The 22,746-nt window shown below is 48.8% G+C and overlaps 1 protein-coding gene across 4 annotated transcripts in view; it reads right to left on the minus strand.

Moving 5' to 3' along the window:
- Nucleotides 1-5,758: 5,758 nt before the first annotated feature.
- LOC147628343 (coiled-coil domain-containing protein SCD2-like) overlaps nt 5,759-22,746 on the minus strand; it is a 115,817-nt gene continuing 98,829 nt past the window's right edge. For 2 of the 4 annotated variants that reach the window (XM_086813432.1, XM_086813430.1), the window contains 4 exons: nt 16,804-16,854; nt 16,658-16,698; nt 16,401-16,527; nt 5,759-6,333 (listed from right to left, as the gene is read on the minus strand). In XM_086813432.1, coding sequence (XP_086669558.1) covers nt 6,203-6,333; nt 16,401-16,527; nt 16,658-16,698; nt 16,804-16,854 — 350 coding nt within the window. In that variant the 3' untranslated portion in view covers nt 5,759-6,202. Of the gene's footprint in view, nt 6,334-16,400; nt 16,528-16,657; nt 16,784-16,803; nt 16,855-22,746 lie in introns of all 4 variants that reach the window. The other 2 variants (XR_015268075.1, XR_015268074.1) reach the window with 2 other exon arrangements.

Genomic DNA, 22,746 nt, shown 5'->3' on the forward strand with positions numbered 1-22,746 from the left:
GATGATATTGTTCTTATTTTTTATTCACCAGAGAGGATGCAGAGGCATTTGGATGCATTATAGGCCTTTTGCGTGAGGACCGAGACCTTACTGCTGTGAACCTTGGAAAGACCAAGGTCATGATCTTTAACACTTCCTCACAGTGGATAACTAGATCTGCAGTACAGTTTACATACAGTGGAGAGCCTATGGAGTATGTTACCTCATATGTATATCTTGGGATCACTTTTGCTGGTCCTCAGTCCTCGATGCAGAAGGCGGTCAACGCTGATTGACAAGGGGATATGCCTCCCTTGGCTCGCTAGAGAGGCAATGCTCACAGATACAGTTTCAGGAGGCGAGGGCGAAGCTTTGGCTATTTGATACTCTAGTTACACCTGCACTACTCTATGGTGCCCCCATCTGGGGTCCTAGCTTATACCACAGGAGGAGATAGAGGAGAGAGCCGGCCGAGACAGATACAGAGGAGGTATATGATGGGTGGAAGCCAATGGAGAGGCCCCTAGTGGCGATGATCTCACGCATGATTAGGAGTAAACCATCAGTGCCACATGAGATTGTGCAGGCAGAGATGGGCGCTGCACCGATAGTGACAGAGGCTCTATTCCCAGTGACATACTGGCATAGGCTATGGGAGCTTCCACTTGATAGATACCCCCGACTAGCCCTGGAGTCCTTGAGAGAGTTGACACTTGAGGGAGATACATAGTGTTGGTATGCACAGGTAGGCACTTGGTTTGGCATGCACGGTATGCAGATGGAGGCACTCCCCCCTTCCAATATAGTGTAGAGGCCCGGTCATTTGCTCTCAACCGCACAGAGCGGAACAGGGTTATCAGGAAGGACATTGTCAGACTGGATACTTAGAGGACATGGAGTTCACCTAGTCGTCCATTGGGGACAAAGATGGCCTTCTACAGAGATCACCTCCTATGCCTGAGACATACACGCTACATGGACATACACCTATCCTTTGGGGTGAGATGTGCAATCGGCCAAATCTGCACCTCGTCCCACACCAGCTGAGAGTGGAGACTGCTAGATATGGGCCTACGGCGGCCGCACCAGAGGAGGACAAGATATACTAGCTCTGTCACACACAGAGCCCGAGACAGAGCACCATTACATATGCCGATGCCCCCGTGTACTATGAGATTCGGGGGGGGGGGGGGGGGGGGAGGTTCCACTGCCTCTTCCGAGCTGGGTTCGGACCACTTTCCAGGATCATGGACTTCCCGGATCAGAGATGCCTGGGACTTTTTCTAGATCTCCGTAGACACATCGAGTCCTTAGTGAGATCCATATCAGCTGTACTTGCTCGAGGACCGGCACAGAGAGCTCTCACTGACTTCTTCTTCCATACCAGCACTCCGAGGGCTGATCCACCCATCAACCCAGACCACAGGCTAGTGTAGGAGCTCAACCCAGAGGTGTGACACTCGACAGAGCCACTGAGCTATGCAGAGCTCGACGCCCCAAACCCCACGGCCCTCGCCCACGGCCACACCACCACAAGAAGATCCGGGCCATCATCTCCCATCATTGCAGGACCTTCTCGCACCAGCTCACTTTTACCACCTTGAGCACCATGTCATAGCGGCCCATGAGGGATGTATTAGGGTGATATGAGAGCTCTCTGCTCATGTACCTAGATCAGATTTTAAAGTTCTAGATTTTTTTAATCTTTCTTTATTACTATTTTGTACCCAAGATTATGTACCTCATGGATATGATGTAACCTTTTGGTCTCATTGGTCATTTTGGCCTTTTGAAGACGTTAATACAACTTTCTTTCTTTCTTTCTTCTTCTTCTTCTTCTCTCTCTCTCTCTCTCTCTCTCTCTCTCTAGATCAATAAAGTCAACGTTAAGTCAAGGTTAAGCGGCTCTCTCTCTCTCTCTCTCTCTCTCTCTCTCTCTCTCTCAAAAGGTGGATGATGAGAACTATAGGGATAGAGGGAACCCACATAAGTGTTTGTGTGTGTGTGTGTGTGTGTGTGAGAGAGAGAGAGAGAGAGAGAGAGAGAGAGAGAGAGAGAGAGAGAGAGAGTTATATTAAACATCTCCTAAAGACCCAATGGGTATGTGAGACCAAAGTGATACAATGCTATCCATGGCATGGTTCATCATGGAAAAGAAAAACAAAACAAGTATAAATAACATGGCTCTCTAAAAGTAGAGGTTGACACACTGATGATCATGAGGAAGTGCATGGGGTATAAGCACTGGCTCCCATCATGGAGTACATGAGAATATGAAGCATGTGGGGCACATCATCCTCTAGTAGCTCTCAAGTATGTTGAGCATGGGGTTAATGAGTATGGAAAAGAGGTCCTCTATCTCACACTATAAGGGAAGGTGGTGTGATAACGGTGGAGCATGTCCTAAATCTAGTGTTGATGGGAGGATCGTGGTTGGTGTCCCGTGGGGCTAGGGACACCAGTGTTGCATGCAATCACATTCCAGAGTGACTCCTAGAGGACGGGGTGGAGCGGAGGTATCATGTGGTGGGACTCAGGGTCCATTATGCCAATATCCTCTCCTTGGGCTAGAAAGAAACTGATGATGGGTCGATTGGCGAGGAAGCAAGGGTGGTGTTGTGGTCGACGCTCTGTTACAAGTGTATCTTTGTGTCTCTTGCTCCAATACGAAGAGTCCCAAGGAGCGTTGGTCCGAGAAGTCCATGATCCTCGATTAATGGGCCAAAACCCTCAAGGAAGAGACAGTGGTACCTCCCGCGGATCTCGTAGTATAGTAGGAACTGATGAGTATAGTGCTCCTCTGTCTCAACCCCTACGTGGTATAATCTGTAGATCCTCTCCTCTCAAGGTCTTTGTATGAGATCTGCATCACTTAATATGTGGTATGCCCACCTTGTCTCAACCCATAGGCGATGGGAGGATAACAGTAGCTAGCCAATTGCAATCTGCATGGCATGTGACGTGTATACCCAAGTAGCCTAGCTAGTGGATGAAGCCATCCTCGTGAGCGTGATCTCTATAGATGTGCATCTTTAGTGGGAGCTCTGAAGGTGCAATCCATGTGTTATGTATATGGAGGCTAAGGAGGTCAAACCGGATAGTCTGGTTGACGTCCTCATGGAAGAGCTGGAGAAAAGGGGAGTCTAGGTTGTACTGAAGAGGTGGGAAGTGGTTCCATCTAGAGCCTATGCCTCGAGAACCACGTGGAAACTTGGTCATAACATACTCAAGTGTCACCCTCAAGTTCAAGTTGTCGTGAGGATCCAGGGCAAGTTTGGGTATCTGTGGAGGCTCATCGGGCTGATGCAGTGGAGGTAGGTGACTTTTTGAATAAGTCTTTGAATCAATCATGCTTTGATAGGTCTAGTCCCAAAAAGGTGCTCCATACATCAAGGCTAGTGTGAAGAGGGTGTCAAGAGCTTCGGCTCGTGGAAATTAACTTGGAAGCGAGGGACACATATGATGGGACAATCTACACAAGGGCTCCCCTATACATACAACTCAATTTGGATGTGTAGGATCGGGAGGTGTTAAAAACTATGACTTTGGTTTTAACAAGGTTACGAATGAGATCCTGTTGTGTACAAAAACCCTGTAGAGCACTTAGGTGTCTCTGAAGCTCCTCGACTGAATCTATTATGAGTACGATGGCATCTGCCTAGAGTAGGAGGGGAATGAGTGTGCATGCAAGTCTTTGTAAATTGCACGCAATGTCTTCAGAGAACAAATAGGTTGTACCGCAAGGATGGGGGCTTGCAAGTGGAGCGCATGGCTTGCCTAATCTTCAATGAAGCTCGAGCCACATCAATGTAAAGGCCAAAGAGCATGGACAATAGACTGGTTACCCCAACTGTACTCAAGATCCAACGTAGCATCCCTCATGGAACTCACACCCGTCCTGTGAGTGACTCATAAATCGTGATGATGCTCCAAATCATGTCGGATGGAGCCCTGATGTCATGTAGACACTGTAGTTATCGGACCCAAGGAACAACATCAAAAGCTTTGTAGAAGTCCACAAAGCAACAATGGATCTTTTGATGGTGTGCTCTGCCCTCCTCGATGATGGCTCAAAGGGTAAATATGTGGTCAAGGATAGAGTAGCTCCTCTAGAACCCTACCTATCCCGAGGCCCTACATACATGTCTCCTTGCAAAGGAATTGAGCTTGGTCTCTAGCACCGATCCATATAGCTTGGCCAATCTATCTGGGAGAAGAAAAGGGGGGATGAGGACTATAGGCATGGATTTGGGAGAAAGAGAACCTACATAAGTGTGAGTGTAAAGGGTGATAAATTATGGGTGGTTCTCATGATACCAGCTTTCAGCGCTTGCTTAAGATTGTTTAGATCATTTCAGGATTATACACATCAATCTTAACCAAGGAACAATGACATAATTCTCATGTTTCAGAACAAAGAATCCTTTACATTGGGGACGAAGATCTAGTGGAGATTGAAACAGCATATTACATAGACTCGGGATTTTTCTTTTCAAGCCAAAAACATATGATGAGACCAGCTACCATATCACTTCTGGCAAGACTTTCCATCATTAGAGACAGCTTTCAAGCCCACTTTCACCACGTTCTAACCAAAAGCAGTAAACAGAAGGGAGCTTTTCATAACCCAAATCACCAAGACTCTGGAGACAAGCGACCACAACCAACTCAAGGAGACTGATTTTCCAAATGTTGTGATGACAAATGCAAGATTCACCTTCTAGGACCCTAAAAAGATGGACCCTTCCACCAGCTCACACAGAAGCATACAACCTCGGCAGAGGCGCAGGTCTAACAGCTCATGTTGTTTTGGCGATTGCTAGCTAAGAATTTGCTTAAAATATATGTTCTTCGTAGTAGCAACAGCATTTAGAGGACGCTTCCAGCATTTTCTATTACAAATTGTGTACTTTAATTTTTTTGGTCTCACAAGCTGTCTCTCTCCTGCAGGGTATCTCTCTCCCCCTCTCTCTCTCTGGTAGCTAAATTTCCATATGGTTCAGTATTCGTTCATGGATACATTGCACGACCTTTTGGTCTTATGGACCCTCTAGGTCTTTTGAAGACGTCTCTCTCTCCTCTCTCTCTCTCTCTCTCTCTCTCTCTCTCTGTTTTTCAAATCTCTCTGTTTTTCAAAATAATTGAAGTAGTTTAAGAAACATGTTTTTCATTGAAAAAACCAATAAGAACTTGAGATACTTATCTATAAGGCCACAATGTGGGTTGTGGTGTGGATGAAATCATCAAGTTCACTACAGACAAGCTGTGGATTTTACTCAACGATCTGGATAAATTCATATAACCAATAAGAACTTGAGATACTTATCTATAAGGCCACAATGTGGGTTGTGGTGTGGATGAAATCATCAAGTTCACTACAGACAAGCTGTGGATTTTACTCAACGATCTGGATAAATTCACAAACAAACTGTGTTGATTAATATAACTATTCCACCCTGTTGAACATTCTGCCTAGCATAAGACCACAATTATTCATGTGCCCAGACCTAGCACTACAAAGAGAACTTGATTCTGCCACACTAGTAGTACTCACTCACCATCATAAATACTATTTATTTTTCTTTATGGATAGAAGTAAAGAGTACATGCATGTAATTGTTTCACTTACTAAGACTGAGGGACATAAATCTCATCTAGTGTACACTAACTTTGTCTAGAAAGGATGGAAACTTCTACAATGGGCATGAAGAAAAACTAGCAATGAGAGCTTTTACGATCAAGAGTAAGGACAACACAGCGTAAATTACAAAATTGTTCAAGCAATAACGTCGCTTAATAAATGGTTTATTCTTTGAATGCAAAATTTCACAAAAATAACTTGAAACAAAGCAACAACCCGAAAGGGAAGTAAGAGGGAGTACCAGCTACATCCCTCCCTCTTGGGGGACCCATTCAACAACAATGGATCTAATGTCAACAACCCTAAAGCCCCCAATATACTAGACCACACTCGGGGATCCAGTTCCTTTGCACTTATGCACCCATACATAGGGCCATGGGAGTACACAAAAGGGAGTCCTTGCCATGACGAAAATTCTCTCAAAATAACAGAGTCGTCATAATAGCATCCCTAATTTAACAAGCTCAAGTGAAGCTACAATCTTAAACATGTTGTCTTTCTACTCCACTTATAGAAATTGTATTATCAATAGAAAAAGAGATGGTCTAAGTCCATACATAAGCCCAACTTTGCCATTCACGTTTAGGATGTGTTCCCCTCTCCATCTGTTCCAAGTGTAGCCTTCAAGCTTGATTCTTGTATTTCCTTCCGAGAAGCCTCCCACAGTTGATTCTCGATGCCTAACCTCCGCAACTCAACTAATCCTCGGTCCGCTGTCGAATAAGCACACACAAATAAGCTACGTAAGGGGAAAATATAAGCTACTAATCATGTAAATAAGTTTACCAGCACGTCACTTTCTAATTCATCAGATGGTCAAAATTGTTTCAACAAGGGGAGCCCTACTGATTGGAGCTTCTACGTATGGGAGACACATACGCACGCACGTGTATGTGTGTCACATACATAGAAGCTCGAAGTAAGTCAATGAGTGAGTGAGGGTGTGTGAGAGAGAGTTTCAATCTGTTGAGTGTGTGTGTGTGTGTTACCACTGTAATATACCACTTTACAAAAAAAACAAAAAAAAATGTGTGTGTGTGTGTGTGTGTGAGAGAGAGAGAGAGAGAGAGAGAGAGAAGGGGGGGGGGGGGTGTGTGTGTGTGTGTTTATCTACGACAACGCAAAAGGCATCATGCGAACAGCAGGTCCATGACAATTTAATAATGTATTCTTTTGAAATGCTTCACTTTTATTTGGGATTCCCAATGGATGGAGTAAGTCATCCAATCCCAAGCCACAACCCTTGTGTCCCGTACCACAACAGTCCACTAGACCCAAGAGTTTAAGTGTTCAACAATTAACTTGGCATAGCTACCACTCCCGAACAGATTGCCTGACACTAGTCCTCATCTTCCATCAACAGGAAACCAGTTTGTTGGATACGAGGAGTTCAGATAAATCTAAATAGCATGTCATGATATTTATAAGGGATTGCCTTCCACATCTTTCAACATCTGGCATGCAGACATTTGCACATGGATAAAACAACCATTCCAAATAGGCTACTAAACTCTTAAGTTATTTTCCTTCCGAATACAAAACACTGCGTTCCTCTAGGCATGCCCAAATCTTGACCTCTTGCCAAATATGATTCAAATATGACCCGTTCATAGAGGAAAGAAAAAGATCATATTTGAATACTATGGAGCTCAAAAGTCTTCACATAACCAGCAACGCAGAGCATTAGCCACTCCATTAGATGGTTCCCACAAATAGCGCACTTCAAAACCGAAGTCTAGCAGAATCTTAGACCATCTGACTTTTCAACCACTCAAGTCAGCAAGGTGGTATTAGTACCAGATGGTTATAAAATCCTCAGTGCCCCATAGTAGCAATGAAACGTGTTTCATTCAGTTTGAATGAAACGAAACATACGAAAGAAACGCGTTTCATTCGTGTCGACCAGGGAACTGTACAATTTAAGCATTTTTAACCCAAATTCTTTGGTTTTAACTTGTAAACATGTTTTGATGTGTGAATGATGCATGTTTAATACTGTTTCCCATGGAAGGCAACAACTTTTTACATATAAACCTATATATAAATTTTGGGGCTTGTAACCCCCCCACCGCCCCCATCCCCCTCCCCCCTTCTTTTGTATGAAACGTTTTTAAAACGTCTGGGATTTGAAAGAAACATTTATGAAATGCGTTTCATGAAACGCCTAGAAACCATGATCCTCACACACCGCCGAATCGGTGCCATTTGGTAATGCTCTACTTCTTCAATGCATGAACAAGTATAAACTCACTCTCATACAAAAAGAAAGACTAGATGTATGTATCCATCGACGGGTTCGCTGAAGCTCACGCTCCCCCCCCCCCGGGCGCTGACTGCACGCTTCCCCCCTCTCCCGCCATCGTGTCTGCTCTCCCCCCCCCCCCCGGCCTGCACTCGCGCTTGCCCCCCCTCTCCCGCCTGGCTGTCCTGCGCGCCCCTGCGCTGCAGCGCCCACCCCCCTGCTCCCTCGCCTCTCCTTCGCGCCCTCCCGTCTTTTTTCTTCAGCGCCCCGCCCCCTTTCGCCACCTCGCCTTATCTTCCCCTCCGCCCCCTGTTTCGCGCTTTTCCGCCTCCCCCCTAGGGGTTTTTTTTTGTCTTCGCCGCCTTACCTTCTTTTTTTCTGATTTCTCCATCCCCTGGGGTCTTCCTTTTTTGTTTCTTTTAGCCTTCCGCCTTCCCTCTCCGTCCTTTGTGTGCAGCTCGGCTCTTGCAGGACTCTCCGCTTTCGCTCCGCCTTCGACTTAGCTTCAGACACTGATGGAGGCTCCTCCCCCCCGGCCTCAGAGGGACTCTCCCGCAGCCCCCTCGCCCGCCCCTGAGGATACCCCCATCAGGCTTTCTCTTTCGCTAGAAGAGGAAGCGAGCCTCGCCGCAGAGGTGGAACGCCTTCAGGCACACTCCACCATCTGCCGTATAGTCGGCACTCGCCCGAGCAGAGGGGAGATCAGGGAACTTCTACAGGCCCGCCTTCTTGCACATGTGGGCAAGATCCTGGACGTTTAGCTACTGGGCCGTGGTCATTACCAGATCGAGTTCGAGACCACCCAGAGCGTGGCCAAGGTCCTAGCCATGAGTCCCCTAGACATCAGGGGTGCTCGGGCATTCTTCAGACCTTGGCAGCATGGCTTTGACCCAGCAGCGGCCGAGCAGGGAGAGCGCCTTTTCCATGTTACAGTTTGCTTCCCTGGACTCCACCATGAGTACCTGCCGCTCCTTTCTAGGCTAGGAGCATTGGTGGGTTCGGTGCTAGAGACTGGCCCCACAGCAGCTTCAGTGGTGGCCAGAGCAGCTGGGCTACCTTCAGTCAGAGTTTTGGTTCCCGACATCTCCTCCTCCCGAAGGTCATTCAGCTACCTAGGATAGGGGAGGGGATGGGATGATCAGAGAGTGGAGTTCTCGGGGCTCCCGAACCAGTGCTTTATTTGCAGGCAGGTCGGCCATCTGGCCAAGGCCTGTCCTCGCAGGAGACCCCGACCCTCACCATAGCAGCAGGCCCATGACGGCCCGCCCACAGATGCGGCTCGGCAGGCAGCCTCCGGGACACCTGCTCAAGCCACAGAGACCTCGGAGTGGCAGCCTGGACAAAGGCGCCGTCGAGGGAGACAGCCACAGCAGCATGCCCAAAGCCCGATGCAGCAGCAACCACAGTCTCAGCATCACTGGGTTCCCGTGAGGAACAGCTTTGCTCCCCTGTAGGAGGAGACCCCTACGACGACTGAGGACCAGGAGATACCAGCACCCCCTCCTTCACCCCCCCCACCCCCCCCTACCGCCCCGATTCCACCTTCGTCGCCTCTCGTCCCCGCTCTGGTTTTGGCAGCGGCTCCTTCTCCACCCCCCTCGCCCCCCCCCTCCTCCCCCCCCCCCCGCCCGCCTCAGCTCCCCGGGAGGCCCTAGCAGTCCCCTGGCGATCACCTGCAGTCCAGAGGGCTCTGAGCGGTTGAGTCGCCTCGGCACTAGTCAGCGCTCGGAGGCTTTTGATTACTCTTTCACACAGCTTTTTGGAGCAGAGGGCCCCCACGAGCCAGCACCCATCCGAGTTCATGTAGTGATATCTTCGGCCCGCGAGGAGGCGGCACTTGATTCAGCGGTGGCCTTCTCGTTCCCTATATGTGGCCCATGCGACCGGGAGTGGACTCTGGAGCTCGCTCTTAGCACTTTGAAGACTCAGGCAGTTGAGTTTTCCCACCATGTGAGCGATCTGGAGGTGACAGATGTGATAGGCCGACTATGGGAGTTGGCTCATTTTTTCTTGGATCCCGGGAGTGTGGATGCCTCAAGGATTCGTCATTTGGTCGTTCGCATAGTGGCAGACTTAGCACGCGACCCTGGATATGTATGCATACATGAGGTTGCTCTGTCTGAGCGGGAGGCAGTCGCCATGGGGCACAACCACTGGCGCCTGATCCATGATTCTTGCAACACACCGGGTGGGCAAATTCGTAGCCGCTCGGATGGGGACTATTCTCCATCCAAGCCGTTGGCGAAGGCCCGCCGTAAAGCTGAGACAACCTCCACCTCAGCAGGTCATCCATGAGGATCGTCTCATGGAATGTACAGGGCCTTGGCGGAGCACAGTATATACGCTATCGTGGTTGCTTGAGGCAGGACCTGCAGAGATGCTTGGTGGGTGGCAGTATTGATATTCTGATGATGCAGGAGCACCACTTGGGTGAGAGCAGGATCCGGAGATATGGTTCGGTGATGCCTGGTAGATGGGACACCTTTTGGTCTGCAGGGTTTGGCCCTTTGGGTGGACAGGGAGGAGTATGCATGGTCATTGCAGATGTATGGCGGCAGGCCATTGTGGATCGAGGGATCATTGTGCTTGGTAGAGCACAGTATGTCATTCTGAGGATGCATGATGAGCTCTTGGGCGTGCTCAACGTCTATGCGCCCAACCATGCTAGTGCCAGAGCAGAGTTCTGGACCCAGCTTACGGATGCATTGCCAGAGGCCGCACATTGGTGTGTCGAGGGAGACTTCAACATGCTTGAGGACCCGGCCGATAGGGTGGGAGGCAGTCATGTTACAGTGCACGGCATGGAGCTTGCAGCTTGGGAGCGATTTTGCATGTCACTGAGGATCACAGATGCATGGCAGCATGGGGCCTTCTCCCGCTCTCAAGACAGTCTTAGTTTCTCTCGGTCGGATCGCCGGCAGGGAGGGACTAATCTATCACGGATTGATCGCTTTTATGTGGGCGACTGGTTAGGGGAGCGAGGGGGCTCCGTTGGCATTCTCGCTGGCACCTCATTTTCAGACCATGCGCCAGTTATTTTGACACTTGAGGAGAGGACACGGGAGCCCAGCCTGCAGTTGAGGATCCCAGAGAGGGTACTTATAGATCCTAGTCTCGCTGAGGACATTGAGAGGATCTGGCATGACAGTCAGTGCTCTGACCAGGATGCAGCAGGCCAGTGTGCTCAGGGACTCATCGAGCTTAGCTCTTTTCTGCACGCTGCAGCCTTGACACGGCTGAGAGAGACTCGCGAGCGGGAACATCGGCTGAGACGCAGCCTTGCTTCGCTTCAGCGCCTTCAGGAGCAGCAGCCTGCATGTGAGTGGGTGGCGTCCTAGCTGAGCCAGGCACGTCAGGAGGTTAGAGAGGCAGAGGAGCAAAGACATGAGTTTTACTATCGTCGCCAGGCCTCTCAGTGGATGCAGCTTGGTGATAGAGTGACTGGGGAGTTTTTTGAGATCACTGGACCCCGCCATCTCGAGCAAGAGTCGTCAGCTTGGGAGGCCGGACAGATCGGTAGCTACTGAGCCCGGGGAGATCGGAGCCATTGCCACTGGGTTCTATAGAGACCTACTTTCAGCGGAGCCAGCCACCGAGGCTCGGGATGCTTGCAGACAGACTGTGTGGGCCCATGTGCAGAGGAGGGTCACAGATCGTATGCGTACAGTTCTGGGTGAGCCTCTTTCAGAGGTTGAGCTTGTTGAGGCCGTGAGGGTCCTGCCGCGCCATAGTTGCCCAGGGGAGGACGGATTGACGCCTGCCTTTTTTATGCGCTATTGGGACCTTTTGGGGCCAAGCCTCCGCAGGGGCTTTCAGTATGTTTTGGACACTGGGGTGATGCCACAGAGCTTTTCAGAGGGCTTGATCTTTCTTATCCCCAAGGGGGAGGGAGTATCAGATGATATTCGACATTGGAGACCTATTACGATCCTCAACACTGTCTACAAGGTCTTAGCAAAGGCCTTGAGTTTGAGGATCCAGCCCTTCCTGGGGGAGTTGATTCATGCTACCCAGACAGGATTCGTCAAGGAGCGTAGTATCCTTGACAACATTTTCACCTTCTGGGAGGCGACGGCCCGAGCTAGATTTCTTGGTGAGGACTTGGTCGTGATGCTTCTGGATTTTGAGAAGGCATACGATAGAGTCGATTGGGGTTTCTTAGAGGGCACTATGCTTCGCTTGGGCTTTGAGCCAGGTTGGATTAGAGGGGTGGCGGCTCTGTATTCCACAGCTCGTAGCCAGGTGTTGATTGCAGGAGGACGGGGGCCGAGTTTTGAGCTGACCTGATCACTCCGACAGGGGTGTCCTCTCGCCCCGTTTCTATTTCTCTTCTTTGCTGAGGCTATGAGCATGTATTTGACGGCAGAGGAGGTTGGTTTGAGAGGACTCCAGCTCCCAGTCCGGGGGGAGGACCTGCTCAATGCTGAGTTTGCTGACGACACGGGCTTGTTTTTGCATGGCCAGGAGGCCAATCTTCTTCGGGCAGAGCAGTCGCTCCAGGTTTTTAGTGCAACTTCAGGAGCATTGATCAATTCGCGCAAGACAGTGGCCTTTTGGATCAGTAGCGCTCCCACTCCGGCATGGAGCCGGGACCCCGGTTTTAGATGGATTCCTCCTAGCACAGCAGTGCGATATTTGGGATGCCAGATTGGACTAGATTTGTCACCTGCGCAGCAGATTGCCCCGCTTCTTCTGAGCATTCGGAAGAAGCTTTTGTATTGGAGTACAGCTCGGCTATCCTTGGCTGGGAGGGTGGTGGTGGCAAATCAGGTGCTTTTAGCGACCATGTGGTACATTACGTCTTGCTGGATCTTCTCGAGCTCTTGCATCAGCCAGGTACAGAGGCTGATCAGAAACTTTCTTTGGTCCGGGCGGGACGGTCAGCCAGCTCGGGCAAAGGTTGCTTGGGCAGTTATTACACTTCCGCTGGCCCAGGGAGGCTTGGGCATTATAGATCCAATCGATCAGAGGAGAGCCTTATTGGGGAAGCTTATTGTTCGGGGGCTGCTTCCAGGCGCTGAGCCTTGGAAAGAGCTTCTTTTGCAGCGACTGCAGGCTCGGGCTCCCTTAGCAGGGGGCACTTGGGCACCAAAGATTCTATGGATTTTCATAGAGATGAGGAGGACAGGCCTCAGTAGAGGATGGGAGGATAGATTGCTTTGAGCATCCTGAGAGCTTGGGAGCTGCTGAGACCGGGGCTCTCTCAGAGACCTCCTCCTTGTCTTGAGGAGCGGGCCAGACAGCCGCTCATCTGGAGCCCAGCGGTTCGCACAGAGCAGGGTCATATGCTGGGTTCTCGGCCTCGTCTAGCCTGGGGACCTTTGGCGGCAGGCCCAACACGTAGCTTTGGAGACTGGCAGGCGCCTTTTGCAGTCTCCCAGAGGAGATCCAGGTGGAGAGGTTGAGTCATTTCAGAGGGGGGTTGATTATGAGGGATGACATTCAGGAGGCACTCACACAGAGGAGTAGTTCACGCCTCTCGAGCTAGTGGCCCCACGGTGGATGGGAGCCTTTACACAGTTGGAGATCCTGATTGCTGTCAGAGCTTGCACCGAGGATGGCAGTTGCCTCTACTATGAGATTCAGGATGAGGGCAGACTTTAGAGAGTGGAGGTGGAGTCACCTTTGGTTGCAGAGTGCGCCTTTCAGAGGATACGGGTAGTGGCCGCCGCTTCTCGGAAGTGGCATATTGACCCAGACCCTGCAGATGTGCTCCCGGATTGGCGCATATGGGCATATGCAGCGCGCCCCTTGGCTCGGCTACAGTGGGACCCTGGCGAGTACGAGTGGCATGATCCTTATGCATCCCTTGAGGCCACGTAGATCACCTTTTTCCAGTATACTGTTAGGCTGGGGCGGCATATTTTGACGAGGAGGAGGATGGTCTCTCCAGCTGCAGCAGCGGGGCACTGGCGGCTACAGGGACTCTCACAGGAGTTCCTGGAGGATTTTTGGGCCCGACTCTGGGCTAGTCGACAGGCCCGCAGGATCTCGACTTTCCAGTGGCTGGTCGCCCACAAGGGCTCAGCAGTTGGCACTTGGCTTGTCTATAGCGGTCTTCCGACGGCCTGCGTCCGATGCGGCCACCCTATGGAGACACGGAGACATTGCCTTTGGGATTGCCTTCAGGCGCAGTAGATTTGGCTGCGGATGTTGCGTATTCTGGCCCCCCTCTCTCCAGAGGGTATGTATACGTGGGGTGCCGCTGCTTGGTCGACTTTGTCAGGGCCTGCTATGGGCTATGAGACAGAGCATAACATGCTGAAAAGGGCGCTTGAATATGTGCCTGGCCAACCGGGAGTGGAAACTGGTCCAACCTCTTTATGAATTGTTCACCTGAACTTTAATGAAGTGTGGACGCCCAAACTCACTCATAACTTGGGCAGACACACTTATTAAAGTGTGGACTTGCAAAACAGAAAAATGAGCAACATAGAGTAAAGTAGTATACTTACTAGTCCACAACCCACAAGCGAGGTCAGAAGATAGTTTCTCTCACACAGTTCATAAGAGGGTGTTCCCAACTCATGAACTACACGCATAATTCATGCATGCAACAAAAAAATTCATGCAAAAACACGTTTAAAACCTTGCATAGATGCAATGCAAGAATGCACCATGGAACAGTTTCCATCAGATTCATTAGGGGCCAGCCTCGCCTCGTTCCTGCACCGGATTTCTCGTCCGCCAGCTGGACACAGGATAGGGATCTACGATGGGAGCTCCTCAGCAGCCTCACCATCTAGTTCACTTGGAGGGCCCGGTGTTTCAGGGCCTTTGAGGGGAGACTGGAGCCACCAGCAGAGACTGTACGGGGGATTTGGCAGGAGTTGATCCACACCCTGCGAGGACAGTATGACCGCATCCGGGGCGACTCGGATGAGGCGATCTTGCGGCGCCAAGCCTTTCACACCACCTGGCGCAGCGGCCCCTTCTATACCCTGCACGCGGGGTCCCCCCGTTGGCATTACAGGCCACCTCTTTGGCTTTTCCCCCCTCCTATTGTATGATTTAGCCCCTCAGTTCCTTGTACTCACGCTTGTACTTTTTAGCACCTAGGGAGAGTCTCCCGGGCTGCCTTGCTTTGTTCACTGCTCTGTTTTTTCTTGTGAGCAGGAGAGGATCTTTTGTAGCCCTACGGGCGTTTTTATATAACTAATGAAAGGATCTTTTCTCGGAAAAAAAAAGTATAAACTCACTCTCATGCATCGGATACTGCACCTGTGCCACAGTTAATCCACGTCCTATACGCAACACTCTACTTCTTGCATGCATCCCCAATAACATAATCCCCATCCATCTCAAACACAAAGGGTTTACGTGGTCCACTATATGTTGCATTGATATATACACTATTGGTGCAGTGGTCAACCCACACTTCAATACCTTCAAGCACTAATTCAGAGCATCCGTCTATAATATGGGTTTGCACTTAATTTAATACTACAATATCCCATTCTCTAAACCCTTAAAACAGAAGAAGAACAGTATCACAAGAAGTGTGTACTCGCGGGAATAAAAAAATCTGGAAACTTTATGTGAATCCTAAAAAGGCTTCACTTCGATGAGATTCAAAATCAGTCATTCATTGACCATCTCAAAGGCAATAGGAATCTCATTGATAGAAATAATGTGACTGAATTACTACAGTTCTTGTGTGAAAAGACTCACACTAGATCACCTTTGCATGAAGAAATTCACGACCAAGAACAAATAGAAAAGTCAGCGACAAAAAGATGCTAAACTACACACCAAATGACCTTTTACATGAAGAAATTCACGACCAAGAACAAATAGAAAAGTCACCGACAAAAAGATGCTAAACTATCCCAGATTATCATTTGGCAGAAACTAATAGGCACATTGGAGAATCAAAAAGCTTAAATGTGTGGGGGTGGGTGGGTGCAGTGCGCGCTATAAACACACAAACTCTCATCTTACTACTGAGCCAAATTGTCTCAATAAAGCCTTCAAGGTTGGTAGCAGCAGGCCTTTCATAGATCTCAAGCTCCCCTCTTTGTCCTATGTGACACTTGGCACAGAATACACCACAAACAGATATTTCTGAAGGTGGGCCAGAGTGTTTTTTTCGGGTTGCCACAGTATTGCGCTAGCCACATGTCTATGCACATTTGGTGCTAGCATGCATTTCAAAAAAAATCATGAACCTTCATTTTCTGTCAATTCCCAGCCAGCTCAAAAAGTGGCCGGCAGCACTGGTGGGGGCCCGCACAAAGTGACAAAGCCCCCGGCTAGCAACAAGGCAGGATGCTTGGGATTTATCCACGGCCAAATCGTACTCAAAGGCCCACACACCAAAATCCAGTCCAAATTCTGAACAAGGCATTGGAATTTCCTAGCATGAAATCTAAGATTTATATTAGGGGTGCTCCAAAGGGGAGCTAAGACAGGGTGGTGAGCTAACCATGACAGGTAACAACTTTATGATTTTACTCCGTTCATCACCTTGTAAACACTTAATGCTATGGTGTTACATTTTTACAAAGAAAAGCTGGAACTTCATCTCATATTGCATACCATCAACAGCATCCTGAAACGTGGGGCTCTGGCTGTTGCGACTGATCCAGTATTGTAGCCGCTCATCTGCAACATCATCCTCAACACCACTGGTCTTTGCACGGCGCCAGAAATATACAAGCCAGGCCTGCCCAAGCAAGGAATGGTATCCTATCTTAGTATAAACCTCTAGAACAATATACTACCTTGCTCATCCATACAAAGACTCGGGTATTCTTACAGGCTTCACCCAGTGTGAGAACTGCCCTGTATGTTACCTGCTTAAACTGTGTATCTTCAATTTCATCTGGGCTTAGATCTTTGCAGCAGCAAACCCCCGTTCAAAGATGGTGAAATAAACAAGGTTAATACAAAGTGTTTCCAATGCACGTTAAAAAGGAATCCTGCTTAGACACATACGTACCAAATGATTCTGCAAGCCTTGCACTGTCAATACCCTTCAAAGAAGTAGACTCTGCAGTTTTTTAAAGGGGAAACAAAAATGAAACAGCAAATTACCTTCCACTCTCCTTGTGTCTAAAAAATTGCGTATATGAAACATTTTAAAACAAAGTTGATACTTTTCCCCCCTATCCCATAGATGTCTTAGTTCCAACATCATAGGGAAAATCGGCATAAAGGACAAAATTGTAGATCTTACCACAGGTGGTTCTCACAGGAGGTCACTCCCTCTACCTTTCCTGCTCACCAGTAGATCTTACCGTTTGTACTTCTTATAGGTACCAAGTCCATCTACCTTTCCATGTCACGTGGTAGATCTTATCATCCGTAGGTCTTGCAGGCAGTAATCCCTTCCTCTACCTTTCCACCTCAACAATAGATCTTACTGTTTGTAGTCTGACCTTCCTCTACCTTCCCCCCTCACCAACAATCTTACCGTCAAAAAAAGTTTCTCCTTCCCGATATATCTTACTGTTGGTAACTCATTCCTCTTTATCTTTCTGCCTCATCTGTAGATCTTTCATTGGTAGGTCTAGCCCATCTCACTCTCACCCGCATAACGTAACTGCCTCAGGAGCCTCATTGAGCAGGTCAAGGCTGATGGCCCCAACACCCTACTATTTGTTTGTGAATTTCCACAAAGCCTTTGATACGGTGCCACGTGATCACCTACCACGGTCCATAGAGATGATTTGGGGCATTATTGCTTTATATGAGCCAGTGGTTAGGAGGATGAGATGCCATGGAAGACTCTCAAAGGAGATATCTAGTACTATTGGGGTGATTCAGTGCCCACTATCCCTTACCCTCTTCGGGCTATATATTGATGAGATCTCACACGTTCTTGACACAAAGGGAGGTGGAGGGGCATCCCTAGCAAGCATACTTGTGTCTAGTCTCTTATATGTTGATGATATAGTGCTTATTGCAGACTCACAAGAGGGACTACCGAAGCACATGGATGCCCTACAGGACTTCTGTTTGCAGAGGGGCTTGTCAGTTAACCTTGGGAAGACCAAGGTCATGGTTTTCAGAGATCACCTACATGGGCAGCCGGGTGGAGGTAGCCAACTCGTGTCTACTTGGGGGTCACTTTCATGAGCTCCGATTGACACTTCTCCATTAATCAAGTATCACAGGGGGGTAGGTGGCTCTTCTATAGTCCGTGTGTAGTGAACCATGTGACAGAAGCATACCAAGATGGATGCACCCCTCTCTCTGCTATCGTGCCCGAGAAAACTGTAGTGCCAGGTATGATAACCGTGACGAAACCATCGCTAGTATCCTTTGCATGTACATGACAGTGTGGAAAAAGGCCTCTACCAATATAGGTGCTGTAGCAAACTTTGCTGGAGTGGTGAGGGAGAGATGGTTTGCTGTGTATCAATCTGGATAGCATCAAAATCTGTGGATGCTCTATGCGCTGCCAATCTACCACTGACAAGCCTGGTGCCCAGAATGCGGATGCATACATCATCACCGGAGTGACTAGTGTGTCAAAAGCCAGCCCTCCGTCCTGGGCTCCTGGAAGTGCGTTTGGTGGCACTGTCTCTCTAGGAGGATGAATGCAGTGCATCGTACAGAGGCCAGGGTACCTGGTTGTTTTCATGTCACATGCACTTGGTCAGCTCAGGATCACATCCCATAGGCTCGCGATTGAGGTTTGTAGAGCACAGCAGGGATCCCTAAAGAGAGCAGACTCTGTAGATTGTTCCATGGAGGAGTAGAGTATGAGGAGCATTATATTTGTGAGTGCCCGGTGTATTATAAGATCAGAGGGAGATTTCACTGCCTATTCAGAGAGGGGTTTGGGCCATTATCTCGGGTTATTGAATATTCAGATCAGCGTTGTCTCACACTCTTCCCGTTGGAGCTCCGACGACGCAGAGAGTTACTATTCAGAGATCCTCAACCTTGGCACCCATCTCAGTCCACCATCACTAGTTTTTCCTGCCCACAAGAGGACACTCAGACGGATGAGGCCACCACAGTAACAACGAGAGGCCCACCATCTTGCTCCTCAACTGGAGTTACCCTGCCTCGTGCCTCGCACTTTGGACAGCTAGAAGGCCTCACCCTCCTGGACCTAAAACACCCCAAGCTCACCAGCCCCAGATTGATGATATCCTCGCCCACCATCCAGCATCTTTAGCTGCTACCTCGTCCCAGCTTCTCCTCGGCCCAATACATCTAGGGTTCTCCTCACCCCCTCACCGGGGAAAAATCAGCCCATCTCTACTTTCAGAGGTTGAAGACCTCAGAACCCAACTCCACAAAAGCCTCGTGAACACAAGGAAGGAACTCGGGAAGGGATAGGCAGATGTCGTTAAACAGGAGGTGGGGAAGGAATGGACAGAGAGTGTCAAGAAAAATCAGTCCCGACCCCCAACACCAACACTATCATGACAGCCACGCATGAGGAGGACAAGTGTCGCGAGCAGAAGGCCCTCAATCATCAATGTGAGGATCACAGGGCTGAAGGAAGAAGGCTCACCGATGGAGGATGGTGAAGCCTTATGCAAAAAAATGGGAATACTAGGCACCACCCCCCCCCCTCATGGAAGCCTGGCGCATGGGGAAGGAACCTACAAAGGAGAGGCCTCTCTTCCTAAAATTTAAAGATGGAGACACACGCACAGCCTTCTTGCAAAATAGGGCCACATTGAAAGGAACCAAGATCTACCTAGGGGATGATCTCACACCCGTGCTAGTGGAGCACAGACGGGTGGGAATCGTACACAGAAAGCTGGGAAGTGGGTAGTATATAGAGATGGGCGGCTGATTATCACGGAGTAGCGCTCTACATGACGGTGCGCGACCTATGAGACCACACTAGAGATTGCGGTCTGCAATGGAGCTCTGCGGATAGATGCAGGTTTGCTTGAGGACACATTTAGAGGGTGTGACATGATCCTTTACACAGAGACACACCAGTGCCAGAGGAGCTGGCTACCCGAGGTGAGGGGTATAGATGGGAGTCCGTCCACCGTCCACAGTCCCATATAGTAGGAGGCACTAGAGGCTCGCGAGGAGTGGCCATACTCTACAGGAAGGAGCTACAGCATATGATACGGGTGATCAGACGGGATGAGGATGCACAATTCATATGGGTGAGGATCAGTACACAAAGAGCCCGTGACATCTACCTTGTGGTGTGCTACTTTGCATCATCTTCATCCTGACATGCCACCAGTGGGAAGTCCACATACCTGCCACTATATGATGATATTATGAGATTCTCAAACCTAGGGATATCCTCCTTGCTGGAGACTTCAATGCTTGTACTGCCAGTGCACAGGTACCTCTCTTTGAGACAGATGATCCCATGTATCAGGAGATAGACATTGTCAGCACGGATCTAGAGCGAACATCATAGGACATGGAGACCTGAACAGACTACGGGGAGTACTTTCTCACCCTTGGTGGGGCTCATGGACTAGTCATTTACAATGGCCTAGTCCAGTGTCCTAGTCCAGCTCCCTCACCTGCTACCCCTTCACACATGGAGCCAGTACAGTGGACTATTCAAGGGATCTCTCCTTTTGATACCGCTCGTTTCAGACTTCCCCATCTCGCCCCGCCCCATTGGTGTGGCAGCTGATCATGCCTACCTAGCCTTATCGCTCACATGCCGATACCACTCATCCACCTACCTTACCACACAGCTTGCAACATCCCTTCACAAATCCGCCATAGCTGCCTTTCCACACACTAGAGCAACTCCCCGACCGCTAGAAGGGACTGTTCCACATAACACTTGATATGATGAAGAATGCCAAAAGACCCATGCCTGCTTGCAAATTGCTCTGAGCTCCACCACTCACCAACAGGCACGAGCGATCTTCCGGCGCCTCACGCAGAGGAAGAAGCGTGCCTATCTAGCCACACTTGAGCAGGAGCTATATCAGCAGTTTTTGGGACAGGACTGCAAGGAGGCCTGGAGGCTCTTCCAGGACACTTGGCATACCTACTCTAATTACCTCGCCCAACACTTGACAGGCGGTGTTAGGTGTTGGACTCACACACTCACACACACAAACCTGCACATTAGGGTTAGGTGCAGGATGGAGAAGCTCACACAGAAATGAGAGAGAGAGAGAGAGAGAGAGAGAGAGAGAGAGAGAGAGAGCCAAAAGTGTGGTATCCACAAAATGCAAGTCCACCCTTGCATGTGTGCCACATCCATGTAATATAGAAGTACAAAATATTATATGTTAGAGTGTCTTGACTCCTTTCACACTTGATATCCAAGGGGAAAATGGGAAAAAGTGCCCTTGGTTAAGCCCTGTTCACACATAGCACTACCATAAGTGAGCATATGCCTACAAATCCCCCCTGTAGAGTGGAAGTGTGAACCTATACAAGGTAGCAGATCACTCTCTGTATGAGTGTAAGCCCAAAGCTTTGCGGAAAGCTTCAAACTTTTCTCGAGGTAAAGCCTTTGTGAATAGATCTGCAACATTATCCTGTGTAGGGCAGTAAGATAAACTGATCTCCCCTGCATGTAGCCTCTCTCTGACATAGTGATAATGAATCTCAATGTGCTTGGTACGTGCATGAAATACTGGATTTCGTACCACGGCCATAGCACTCTGGCTATCAGTGAGAATGGTGGTGGGTGTCTGCTGACACTCACGAAGATCAGCCAATAGTCTCCTCCACCATACACAATCTACTGTAGCTGTGAAGACTGCCCTGTACTCAGCCTCACAAGTAGATGTGGCAAGTGGGTTGCTTTTTACTCAACCAAGATATGCATGAACTGCCAAGAAAAAAACAATTCCCACTGGTGGATTGCCTGGTATCATAATCACCAACCCAATCTGAATCACTGAATGCATAAAGCTGCAAGCTACCCCCCCTGGGATAGAACAAACCAAGATCCAGAGTACCCTTAAGATAAGGAAAAATGTGTTTGACTGCTTGCCAGTGCTTTTTGCCTGGGTTGTGCATGAATTTGCTCAACAAAGACATCCCAAAAGATATGTCTGGCCTCGTGTTACACAAGTAAATGAGACATCCCACTGCCTGGCTATAAATGCCGGCCTCAAAAGGCTCTCCAATATCATGCATAGTAAGCCGTACACCTGGTTCTACTGGAGTAGAAATGGGCTTACATTCATCCATGTGAAACCTTTTTAGCAAACTTTTTATGTACTTAGTTTGCTACATAACAATGCCATCATCTGTATGCATAAACTATATGCCCAGATAGTAGTGTAAAGGCCCCAAATCTGACATATCAAATTCAGCTTTCAAATCAGCTTTGAAATCTGAAATTTGTGCTTTGCTAGTACCTGTAATGAGCATGTCATCTACATACAAGATGACTATGACAATATCGGCATCGGTTTTCTTCACATACAATGTGCTTTCAGATAACCTTGGCTGGTTAGATGAGCATGTATCTTATCATACCAAGCTCTTGGAGCTTGCTTTAACCCATACAATGCTTTGTGTAACCTGCATACTTTATGTCCCTCACCAGGAACTACAAAACCAATGGGCTGATTTACATATACTTCATTTAAGAATGCAGTTTTGATGTCCAATTGATGCACTTTCCATCCTTTATGTGCAGCCAATGCAGTCACTGATCTTATTGTGGTCATTCTCGAAGTAGGAGCAAAAGTCTCTTCATAATCTATTCCCTTTTTCAGGGAGTAGCCTTTAGCCACAAGTCTTGCTTTGTACCTGTCAATAGTACCATCAGACTTTCTTTTGACTTTGTACACCCACTTTGTTCCAATGACATGCTTGCCTTTAGGCAACACAAGATCCCATGTATTGTTCTTCATGATAGAAGAAATTTCAGCTTGCATAGCTTGCAACCAATGCTCATTCTCATGTGCTTCTTCATAAGAAGAATGCTCTTTTGAATCAAAGAGACCACCCATTGCTAATG

The sequence above is a fragment of the Cibotium barometz genome, chromosome 19 (assembly GCF_041138505.1).
Source record: "Cibotium barometz isolate CiBa-2024 chromosome 19, ASM4113850v1, whole genome shotgun sequence".
NCBI lineage: Eukaryota > Viridiplantae > Streptophyta > Polypodiopsida > Cyatheales > Cibotiaceae > Cibotium > Cibotium barometz.